Source organism: Oncorhynchus mykiss, chromosome 19, assembly GCF_013265735.2.
Source record: "Oncorhynchus mykiss isolate Arlee chromosome 19, USDA_OmykA_1.1, whole genome shotgun sequence".
Taxonomy (NCBI): domain Eukaryota; kingdom Metazoa; phylum Chordata; class Actinopteri; order Salmoniformes; family Salmonidae; genus Oncorhynchus; species Oncorhynchus mykiss.
In genome coordinates, this window is record NC_048583.1 from 1,055,792 (window position 1) to 1,068,709 (window position 12,918).

The 12,918-nt window shown below is 45.6% G+C and overlaps 1 protein-coding gene across 1 annotated transcript; it reads right to left on the bottom strand.

Moving 5' to 3' along the window:
• On the bottom strand, positions 1-10,372 carry LOC110498620 (fatty-acid amide hydrolase 2-A). Its single transcript, XM_036953867.1, has 11 exons — positions 9,993-10,372; positions 8,819-8,901; positions 8,515-8,651; positions 7,837-8,046; positions 7,530-7,649; positions 3,289-3,424; positions 3,072-3,189; positions 2,283-2,402; positions 2,072-2,183; positions 1,493-1,681; positions 1-1,157 (listed from the first exon to the last, which is right to left on the bottom strand). Exons 1-11 carry the CDS (start codon positions 10,182-10,184, stop codon positions 928-930), a joined length of 1,647 nt encoding a protein of 548 aa, XP_036809762.1. The 5' UTR covers positions 10,185-10,372; the 3' UTR covers positions 1-927.
• Positions 10,373-12,918: the final 2,546 nt, after the last annotated feature.

Genomic DNA, 12,918 nt, shown 5'->3' on the forward strand with positions numbered 1-12,918 from the left:
TGTTGTCCTCAGTATAATGTACATTTTATTATACTATTTGTTCTGGCATAATTGTAGTAGGACAGTAACCATTGACATTTAATATGAAACATTACCAAAGAGATCCTTTCAAATGATCATAATGTGCACATGTCTTTATACAGTAGATCACGTTAACCTTTTAACTTGTTGAAAAAGCGCCAGTCATTGAAGAGACGTGGTATATCACATCACCCATCAATTACCCATCATTTCAACATGGACTACACCATAACACATTACATTCTCATAATACCGTCTCTCTCCAATAAGGTTCCAACGTCTCGTTAGTGGTGGACAAATACAGTGTACAGAGAGAAAACCTTATTGGACATTACACAACAAAACCCTGACGCAACATATAGCTGTCGGACAGTCACCACCCGCATCCCAAATGGCACCCTTTTCCCGATATAGTGCGCTACTTTTGACCGGGACCCATAGTAGTGCAATATGTAAGTAGTGCACTATGGAGGGAATAGGGCTCTGGTCAAAAGTAGTGCACTATGTAGGGAATAGGGCTCTGGTCAAATATAGAGCACTATGAAGGGAATAGGGCTCTGGTCAAATATAGGGCACTGTGTAGGGAATAGGGCTCTGGTTAAATGTAGTGTACTATATAGGGAGTCATTTGGGACACAAGCCAGGAACACACAATGACAGGACACATAAAGGCTCTTTGGACAAGCATAGGGCACTTTGTGACGGAGACACAACAGACATACTGTAGTGGACGAGTGACTCAGTAACCTGGCGACAGTCTGTTGTTAAAGAACGAGAAGGCTGGACGACTGACAGGACGGCATGTGCAAACAGACAGTGTGAGTGTGTCTGTCTGTCTGTGTCAGTGCATACATTCCTCTGTCTTCTAGGACTGTCATTCATCCCAGAATAAACATCTCTGTATATTCACGATGTGGTCGTTGACGCCCCGCGCCAGGTATCTAGCTGGGTGGTGGCCGTGGCGATGCTCCCCGGGTCTCTCCAACCGCCGAAGGTCTTCTCCAGGAACACAGCGGTGGCCAGGGAGAGACGGTCCTGCTGCTTCCCCACTACCAGCTGCAGTCCCAAGGGTAAACCCTCCGCGCTCAGCCCCAACGGACACTGGGTCACCGGAAGGCCCAGAATGTTAAAGATACCTGTGAGGGATGAGAGAAGGGTACCGTGTCAGAGCTGATAAAAATGTGGATCTGTACTTCAGGCAATGGCTGTCATTTAGGGTTAGATATTTTTCTGACCAGGTAAAGATCATACAAGGCTCTGCAAACTACTGCCTACCTTCCACCACTGACACCAAGCTAGCTAAAGCACCACTGACACCAAGCTAGCTAAATCACCACTGACACCAAGCTAGCTAAAGCACCACTGAAACCAAGCTAGCTAAAGCACCACTGACACCAAGCTAGCTAAAGCACCACTGACACCACGCTAGATAAAGCACCACTGACACCAAGCTAGCTAAAGCACCACTGACCAGTGTAGGAGAAGTTGAAGGGGGTGAAGAGGGGATGGTGGTGTTTGGGGGCGAGGTGCGGGTGAGAGGGGTAGAGCAGCACCCCGTCTGTCCCCAACAGTTCCTCCAGGTCCTTCTGGAGAGACTCCTTCTGCTGCAGGATGAACTGGGTGGGCTGGGACCTCTGGAACATCTCTACCAGGACCAGACCTGAGAGAGGAGGTAGAGAGAGGTAGAGAGAGAGCGAGAGAGAGGTAGAGAGAGGCAGAGAGAGAGGTAAAAGGACAGTCATTTGTATGTACCAACACACTCCCAGTCTGACGTGGATCGGGACCAGTGAAACATCTCTACCAGGACCAGAACTGAGGGGAGTTCTGGTTATTTAATTTACAACAATGTGCCCCACTTTCAAGAGCACTGAGTTAAATGAAAGACAATATAACATTATCCCCAGTTACAGACAACATGAGATAGTTGACAAGGGAGAGGGGGACAGGGAGAGAGAGAAAAGGAGGGAGGAACAGAGAAGTAGGGGAGGCCTACTACATGTCCTTAAACCATCACACACCATCACATAACCAACACATAACAATCACACACCTATAGCAGCCACGGTGTGCTTGGAGAGTCCCACAGTCCACTTAGCCATCTCCCATAGAGGCCACACCTTCTTCCCATGGTCAGACATCAGCTCTGCAAACGATGTGGGCTGCTGTTGGACAAACAGGCATACAGACCATTAAGGCAATACTATACATTCACTCACCAATCACTCAGAGACAAGCAAAAACTCACACAAATAGATACACACCTTTCCATCCTTCCCCGGGGCTCCCATCATCGCACTCCAGATCTGGAAGGAGTATTTGAGCTGAGGAATCTTCAGCTGCTGAACTTTGACCCCCAGGTCTGCCTCCAGACGCTCTACCACCTGGGGAAGACATGGTGACACTGAATTCTCTAATGTTCTCTCCCTCCCTCTCTATTTCCATCTTCTAATCTTCCTCTGTCTCTCCTGATTCAACCATTTCCCTCATCTCTTATCTCCCCCTTTCTTTCTCCAACTCACCCTCCTCTCTCTCTCTCACCCTCCTCTGAGCCAGGACTAGCTGCTGGTCTATAGGAGACACCAGAGGAACTCTCCTTTCTCCCTCCCCTCCTCCCCCTCTCACCCTCCTCTGAGCCAGGACTAGCTGCTGGTCTATAGGAGACACCAGAGGAACTCTCCTGTCTCCCTCCCCTCCTCTCTCTCTTACCCTCCTCTGAGCCAGGACTAGCTGCTGGTCGACAGGAGACACCAGAGGAACTCTCCTGTCTCCTTCCCCCCCCCCCCCCCCTCTCTCGCTCTCTCACCCTCCTCTGAGCCAGGACTAGCTGCTGGTCTATAGGAGACTCCAGAGGAACTCTCCTGTCTCCCTCCCCTCCTCTCTCACCCTCCTCTGAGCCAGGACTAGCTGCTGGTCTATAGGAGACACCAGAGGAACTCTCCTGTCTCCCTTCCCTCCTCCCCCTCTCTCTCTCTCCTCTGAGCCAGGACTAGCTGCTGGTCAGAGGAACTCTCCTGTCTCCCCCCCCTCCTCCCCCTCTCTCTCTCTCTCACCCTCCTCTGAGCCAGGACTAGCTGCTGGTCGACAGGAGACACCAGAGGAGAGCCTCCATCGTGAGGAACAGAAAAGAACCGAAGTCTCTTCAGATCCACCTGAGACGACAGAGACAACCTGCAGAGGGGGAGGCAGAGAGAGAGAAGACATGGTCATATCTGGGTATTATTAACGTGTAGTCATTGTTTATCTTTGATTGTTGTTGTCCCTCTGTACCTGTCAGCGTTGGCTCCTCCCATAACTCTGAGCATTGGCAGCAGGTCCTGGGCGTAGCGACACATTGGGCCTGTACACAGGAAACCAGGCTGCTGCCCCGAGGCCGGGGGGAACTGACCCACGTTAGATACTACACCTACAGAGAGAGAGAGAGAACTGACCCACGTTAGATACTACACCTACAGAGAGAGAGAGAGAACTGACCCACGTTAGATACTACACCTACAGAGAGAGAGAGAACTGACCCACGTTAGATACTACACCTACAGAGAGAGAGAGAGAACTGACCCACGTTAGATACTACACCTACAGAGAGGAGAACTGACCCACGTTAGATACTACACCTACAGAGAGGAGAACTGACCCACGTTAGATACTACACCTATAGAGAGGAGAACTGACCCACGTTAGATACTATACCTACAGAGAGGAGAACTGACCCACGTTAGATACTACACCTACAGAGAGAGAGAGAGAGAACTGACCCACGTTAGATACTACACCTACAGAGAGGAGAACTGACCCACGTTAGATACTACACCTACAGAGAGGAGAACTGACCCACGTTAGATACTACACCTACAGAGAGAGAGGAGAACTGACCCACGTTAGATACTACACCTACAGAGAGAGAGGAGAACTGACCCACGTTAGATACTACACCTACAGAGAGAGAGGAGAACTGACCCACGTTAGATACTACACCTGTCTAGAGGGAGGATAATGGACAATATCAGTAGAACACCCAGAAAAACACACATACCTGCAAGCAAACAAACACACACAAAGGACGTGTGTTCATGTATGTTGATGATTCAACCATATATACACATCAGCAACCACAGCTAATGAAGTCACTGAAACCCTTAACAAAGAGTTGCAGTCTGTTTAGGAATGGGTGGCCTGTAATAAACTGTTCCTGAACATCTTAAACTAAGAGCCTTGTAATTTAGTACCAATCACTCCCTAAGTTCTAGACCTCGGCTGAATCTGGTAATGAATGGTGTGACTGTTGAACAAGTTGAGGAGACTCAATTACTTGGTGTTCCCTTAGATTGTAAACTGTCATGGTCAAAACATACAGATTCAATGGTTGTAAAGATGGGGAGAGGTCGGTCCGTAATAAAGAGATGCTCTGCTTTTTGACTCCACAAAGAAGGTCCTGCAGCCTCTAGTTTTGTCTGATCTTGATTATTGTCCAATCATGTGGTCAAGTGTTGCAAAGAAAGACCTAGTTAAGCTGTAGCTCATTGTAATCAGAGGGCTGATATAAATACTATGCATGCCAGTCTCTCTTGGCTAACAGTTGAGAAGAGACTGACTACATCACTTCTTCTTTTGATAAGAAACATTGTGTTGAAAATCCCTAATTGTTTACATAGTCAACTTACGGTGCATTCGGAAAGTATTCAGACCCCTTAACCTTTTCTACATTTTGTCACGTTAGAGCCTTATTCTAAACCAGATTAAATAGTTAGTTTCCCCTCAACAATCTCCACACAATACCCCATAATGACAAAGCAACATTCTTTTTTTTTTTATGTTTGCTAATGTATAAAAAAAAATACAAAAATGAAAATATCTGAATTACATAAGTATTCAGACCCTTTACTCAATACTTTGTTGAAGCACCTTTGGCAGTAATTACAGCCTTGAGTCTTCTTGGGTATGACACTATAAGCTTGGCACACCTGTATTTGGGGAGTTTCTCCCATTCTTCTCTGCAGATCCTCTCAAGCTCTTTCAGGTTGGATGGGGAGCATCACTGCACAGCTATTTTCAGGTCTCTCCAGAGATGTTCGATAGGGTTCAAGTCCGGGCTCTTGCTGGGCCACTCAAGGACATCCAGAGACTTGTCATGTAGCCACTCTTGCGTTGTCTTGGCTGTGTGCTTAGGGTTGTTGTCCTGTTGGAAGGTGAACCTTGGCCCCCGTTTGAGGTCCTGGAGCAGGTTTTGATCTCTCTGCACTTTACTCTGTTCATCTTTCCCTCAATCCTGACTAGTCTCTCAGTCCCTGCCACTGAAAAACATCCCCACAGCATTATGCTGTCATCACCATGCTTCACTGTAGTTATGGTGCCAGATTTCTCCATATATGACTCTTGGCATTCAGGCCAAACAGTTCAATCTTGGCCACAGCACCTCAGCCACGCTCAAAGTCCTAAACGAAATCATAACCGCCATCGATAAGAGACATTACTGTGCAGCCATATTCATCGACCTGGCCAAGACTTTCGACTCTGTCAATCACCACATTCTTATTGGCAGACTCGACAGCCTTGGGATCTCAAATGATTGCCTCGCCTGGTTCACCAACTACTTCTCTGACAGAGTTCAGTGGGTCAAATCGGAGGGCCTGTTGTCCGGAACTCTGGCAGTCTCTACACAGGGTTCAATTCTCGGGTCGACTCTCTTCTCTGTATACATCAATGATGTCGCTCTTGCTGCTGGTGATTCTCTGATCCACCTCTACGCAGACGACAAGATTCTGTATACTTCTGGCCCCTCTTTGGACACTGTGTTAACTAACCTCCAGACAAGCTTCAATGCCATACAACTCTCCTTCCGTGGCCTCCAATTGCTCTTAAATAGAAGTAAAACTAAATGCATGCTCTTCACCCAATCCCTGCCCGCACCTGCCCGTCCGTCCAGCATCACTACTCTGGACGGTTCTGACTTAGAATACGTGAACAACGACAAATACCTGGGTGTCTGGTTAGACTGTAAACTCTCCTTCCAGACTCACATTAAGCATCTCCAATCCAGAATTGGCTTCCTATATCGCAACAAAGCATCCTTCACTCATGCTGCCAAACAAACCCTCGTAAAACTGACCATCCTACCGATCCTCGACTTCGGGGATGTCATCTATAAAATAGCCTCTAATACTCTACTCAACAAATTGGATGCAGTCTATCACAGTGCCATCCGTTTTGTCACCAAAGCTCCAGCAAATATATCTCACTGGTCACCCCCAAAGCCAATTCCTCCTTTGGTCGACTATCCTTCCAGTTCTCTGCTGCCAATGACTGGAACGAACTGCAAAAATCACTGAAGCTGGAGACTCATATCTCCCTCACTAGCTTTAAGCACCAGCTGTCAGAGTAGCTCACAGATCACTGCACCTGTACATAGCCCATCTGTAAACGGCCCATCTATCTACCTCATCCCCATACTATATTTATTTATTTATCTTGCTCCTTTGCACCCCAGTATCTCTACTTGCACATTCATCTTCTGCACATTCTACCATTCCAGTGTTTAATTGCTATATTGTAATTACTTTGCCACCATGGCCTATTTATTGCCTTAACTCCCTTATCGTACCTCATTTGCACTCACTGTATATAGACTTTTTGTTGTATTTTGTTCTACTGAATTATTGACTGTATGTTTTGTTTATTCCATGTGTAACTCTATGTTGTTGTATGTGTCGAATTGCTATGCTTTATCTTGGCCAGGTCGCAGTTGCAAATGAGAACTTGCTCTCAACTAGCCTACCTGGTTAAATAAAGGTGTTCTCAACTAGCCTACCTGGTTAAATAAAGGTGTTCTCAACTAGCCTACCTGGTTAAATAAAGGTGAAATAAAAAAATATATAAAAACAAAATGCCACCAGGGGTCTTTTCACAGTCCCCAAATCCACAACAAATTCAAGAAAGCGTACAGTATTACATAGAGCCATTATTCAATGGAACTCTGTTGCTCAAATGAACAGCAGACCTGGTTTAAAAAACAGATAAAGCAACACCTCACGGCACAACGCCTCTCCCCTATTTCACCTAGATAGTTTGTGTTTATTGTATTGGACATGAAAGCTGTGTGCCCTTTTTAAATGTATGTAGTTCTGTCCTTGAGCTGTTGTTGTCTAATGATGCTCTGTATCATGTTCTGTGTGGACCCCAGGACGAGTAGCTGCTGCAACGCGGGACAGATACAAACCTCCATGCACACAACACTCACACACAGAACGTGTCTCTCTGCAACGCGGGACAGATACAAACCTCCATGCACACAACACTCACACACAGAACGTGTCTCTCTGCAACGCGGGACAGATACAAACCTCCATGCACACAACACTCACACACAGAACGTGTCTCTCTGCAACGCGGGACAGATACAAACCTCCATGCACACAACACTCACACACAGAACGTGTCTCTCTACAACGCGGGGATAGATACAAACCTCCATGCACACAACACTCACACACAGGTGTCAGACTGGACGCCCTCACCTGATGTTGGCTTGTGGCCGAAGATGCCGTTGAAGAATGCTGGGATGCGAATACTGCCCCCAACATCAGAGCCAACCCCTATCACGGAACCACCGCCCCCCAAAATACTGCCCTCCCCTCCTGAGAGAGACAGACAGAGAGATAAAGGTCATACTAGATGGTAGTAACAATATATTGAAGGTTGACAGTAAAGGTAACATTCTATTATCTGCTCCATTCCACCGTATTCCAAACATTCTGTTGCCATTCCATTTCATTGGATTCCATCCATTCCATTCCATTGGAGAATGACAGCGGTGTAACTAACCGGAGCTTCCCCCTGGTATTCTCTCCAGGTCGTATGGGTTGTTGGTGATTCCATACAGGTGGTTATGGGACTCAAGCCACATGCAGAGCTCACTACAGTTAGTCACCCCCAGAGGAATGGCCCCTGCCCTCTTCAGCAGAGCCACCGGGGGAGCGTCCGTTGCCGAAATCACCCCCCGCCGTGACACCAGCCCTGTGGAGTTAGGCATGCCTGGGGAGAAGAGAGAGGGAGAGGGATGGTAAATGGGGACAGTGGACAAGGCATTGGAACAAACAAGGCTTCTATTTCAACTGTAGTAGTTCAGTAGGTTTGCAATTTCAGCAGGTTTAGACCTTGAGAGTGAGGGAATGGCACAGAGACAGATAGACTTTAGCAACAAACGTTGCATCAAGGACAACCAGTGGGGAAAGAACACTGATTGCAGCACAGGCACAACTACAGCTCAGGGTATTGGCCATGTTGATCATATTATCCTCACTATAAGTAGCATTAGTAGCCTGCCCTGGACGCAAGACTCCATACTTTGGCACCAAACGTTGCATCAAATATTGAAATACAACAGACAGCAGTACTGCTGCAGGTCAGGGCAGTGACCCTGTTTGCCAGAGTACCAGGGTACATAGACATAAAGTGACTCTATTCTAACCATCATTAGAAGGAGTAGCATTAGCAGCCTACCCTGGAGGGAGAAGGCCTCTTTGACAGTGAAAGGGACACCCAGTAGAGGAAGCCTGTCCTCCAGAACATCCTCTCCTCCTGTCTCCTCCTCTATCAGCTTATCCACCTGGGCTGCCTCCTGCAGGGCCAATGAAAACCTGAGAGAGATGGGTGAAGGGATGGAGAGAGAGAGGGGTGGTAGGAGGGAAGGACAGAGAATAGGAGGTAAGAGATAACGGGAGGACGGGAGTGTGGCTTGACTTGAAATGCACAGTGAAAGTAGGTGTCCTCTCTCGATCTCACACACACACACCCTCTCTCTTACCTGTCCTTGACCATGGCATTGATGAGAGGGTTAATTTCTTGGATGCGGTCTATGTAGGTCTGTACCACCTCCACACTGGTTACCTGAGAGAACAGGGGCAATTATATCAATTACAGTCTGATTCATCAAGATATTCTGTGCCCCAAATGCCACCCTATTCCCTGTTAGTGCACTACCTTTGACCAGAAGTAGTGCATTACATAGGGAATAGGGTGCCATTTGGGATACACACATGATCAATCCAAAAAATAAATGAGAAGCACAACCGTGAATATTTAGGATGAATATGTATATTCTCGTACGCTGTAAACACTGTAAAAAGCTATTCTGAGAGTACAATTGGCAGGATGTATAGTGACATTTTCCAGATGTTCAAAGCACTGTAACGTTACATAGCAGAGAGAGAACGGGAGTCGGGGAAAGAGTTCCTATTGTCTCTGTCTCTATCCCAAAATAGCACACTATTCCCTTTATAGTGCACTACTTTCAACCAGAACCCTATGGGCCTTGGTCAAAAGTAGTGCACTATATAGGTCACCAGTTGCCATTTGGGATGTAGCCTCCTCTGACTACAGTGACCTTTGTGCAGGTTAAGTCAAGTCCCCTCCGGTGGCCCTACGTGGCCCCCTGCCACTATTGTTTACGTTCTAGAAGTAAATCCCTCTCAACAGGGAGCCCGGCTCAACCATCAAAAGCCACACAAATCTGTGTCCCAACTGGTACCTTATTATGTAGTGCACTGCTTTTGAACAGAGCCCTGTATGGAATAGAGAACCAAACTACAGTATATATTCTGGGATGTGACAGGATGTGTTTGAAAACACAACCAACTTGAATGTATTTTATATGAAATGTTAATTCAATAGGCTAATTTATTCAAGTAGGCCAAGAGTAATTAATAGAAGTACTATTAGTTACGAAGTACAGTAAACTACTGTCAGTAAACTACTGTCGTGAGTTATTACTAGCCTACATATCCCAGCATTCGTCAGTGCCACCGAGTCACCTTGCAGCATCTTTCTCTTCCCTAAACATTCCGAGCTACGATGCATAATAAAACAAGCAACTGGCAGTTCTTCATTTACCCCGGACATTTCTATATGACTACACGTTATGTCACGATCTACCGGGTGGCATTTAACCACCTAACAACACTTTAATAAAGTTCACCTGCCTCTCTCCGTCGAATCATGCGGGCGAGCCGCATCGCGGGGACCATCAACAGTGGGTTGGTGATTGGTGGGAGCCTCCTCACCGACCTGTCGGCTCCCCGCAGCTGAGCGAGCAGCTGGAAGACAGCAAACAGCATCCCGACCGCTCCCCGCAGTATCGAGGCCAGGAACCGTTCGAACCGTGTCAGCGCCATTACTACCGATAGCGGAAGACTAGCTATTTCGACATGAGATTTCGGGTGCCAGAAATTGCCGTACTACTAAAAAAGATCCACTGCTCAGTCTCTATCCACTCTCCCAGAATGCAACGGGGGTGCTGTAATAAAATGAACCTCTGCCTCTGCTAGCTGCAGGTGTTATGTCAGACTCAAGTTTCTTGCATGAAAGTTAACCGGAATTTCCGTAGGGGACCCCATACAATCAGAAATGTTATATCACCGCTACGGAAGAAAGACTGCAGTCAGAGTGCAGTATAACTACAGTATGCATAAAACACTTTTTTTACTGCAGTAATTTTGCAGTGTAACTGCAATTAGAGTGCAGTATAACTGCAGTTCAACTGCAGTACAATGCAGTTATCAACTGCAGTTGAATGCAGCAATTACTGCGTCCAAAATACCACAGTCGACTGCAGTTACTGCACTTCTCAAAACTGCAATTTTTTGTTGTTGTCAGGGCACAATCACAATGAAAACGGTCTTATCTGCTGAAACTACACAGTGAAACAATTACATTGCATTGTTATACAGTTCATTGTAGCAGCAAGCGCTGTCTTTGCAGTGTCGTTGTTCCGTTTACTACCACTAGATGGCAGTAAATATCCCAGTCCAACGCTTCAGCTTCCTCCATTCAGACCCGCAGAGACAGTACACACACACAAAACACGCAGACACGCACTATTTAGGAATTTTGACTGTTTTTTAACCTTTCATTTGAAGGCCTACTTGTCAAACATGCAGTAGGAAAGAATAGGTTGCTCAAAATACAGTTATTCATTTGTGGAAATGTCTAAAGTAAAAAAACAAACACATTGCATTATGCTTTGGTCTTGATCTTTACTGATGAGTGAGCTGCCTGTAATGGTTATCATGCACCAATAGCAATCTCTCATTAGCCTGCATTTCTTGAATGATAGACAAACCATCCAATAGAGAGGCAATAGAGAACCACAATTATTTTCCAGCCATTACAATGAGCTTGTCCTCCTATAGCTCCTCCCACCAGCCTCCACTGACAGAAAACTAACCATACAGACACAGAACAGTGTGAATGTGATGAGCCATGGAATATCTGTGCAGCTTTGCTCCTTCAATGGTTTCCACTCGTGTTGCTTTGGATAACAATAAAGGTAGAAACCAATAAATGAACACCTGTCCAGTGAAAATCTCACAAAGTTAATATTCTGTTAACTTCGACCCAAATAATGTTGTTGACTCATTCTTTACTCGAATTTGTGGCCAAAGCATGAATTGGAGAAAAAATATGTCTTAAAAAAAATATGTCTCCATCTCAAACTTGTATCTCAAACAGACTGTTTAAAACATGCTTGCTATTTCTTCATAAGGAATGATGTCATACTCCTGAGGATGAGGTGCCCAATCAGCAGTCTACTCACGTTCATATTTTTATGACCGGTATATGCCCCATTCTGTTGTTGGGTTGACACCTTTCCAACACAGAAAAGTATTTTAACATAACGCACTTAGAATTTTTTGGAACTTAAACTATTTCACTCATATTTTTATAAATTATAGGTAATAATTTATAGAAATCTGGAAACACTGGAGAGTTACTTTAACATACACCTGGCGTGCTTTTTTCATTCCAATACCTTACTCAAAAATATAATTTGAGAGTCTTCACGGAAGTAGACAGTTTTTTACCCAATAGCTACAGCCCATGCCCCAAAGGACTGCTGCCGACAACAAATACTTACAACTTTTGCTGTAGTAGCAAATATGAACAAGAAGGTCAAGTTTGACAGAGGTCAGATGGAGGAGAGGATTGTGGATATCTACGTCAGTGCAGACACCCTGAGAGATGGTGAGACCAGCACCAAGAGAGAAGAGACAGCAGACACTGTTACAAATAATTGACCAACACAACACACCACAAGTCTCTCTTATTTGTCTACAGAGCCTGAGAGCTCAGGGAAGAGACCCTTCCTAGTTGCTGCAGTGTGTCTGTGGATGCTGTGTGTTCTCCTACTGGCTGGGATCATAGGCCTGTCTGTCTACTGTGAGTATAAGGCCCTCATTACATTGACTAGACTTGATGCTGTGCCGTCTTCATCACAGATCACCAGATTATCTACTTTTCTATTTACATCTTGGCCTTACCTTTGGATGTGGCTTGGCAACGTGACATTCTTGCTGCGCTCAAAGTTACTGTAAACATTATAGTTATTGTTCTTACTATTTTAGCAGTTCTGATGTTATCTAATTTAGTGAGCAACTTAACGAGATTCATAATTTATGAAAACAAATGTACTGCAGAGAAAGAACAACGACAGACTGACAGAAATGTTCTCAGTGGGAGGCTAGTAAATCTACCTCACTAAATGATCATGTCATTATCACACAGGCCCGAGCATGTGTCTGTATTCGGTCATTAAGTGTACAGTGTAAGAAGTTGGACGTCAATTCATGTTTTCATCTTTCACAACAACCCTGTCCTGTAACCTGTCACAAGTTTGAATCCATTTAGTACTTCCTGTCTACTGAGACTAAAACCTGGGAGGAGAGCAGAGAGGACTGTCTGGAGAGAGGAGCAGACCTTGTGATCATAAACAGCAATATGGAACAGGTAAGAGAGAGAGAGAGACGATATGGGTGTGCAGGGGTTAGATATAATCAAACAGAATGTATATATGTTTATCTTTTTCAAAAACAGAAAATGATCTTCAACCTCCACAAGAGTGTCTGGATT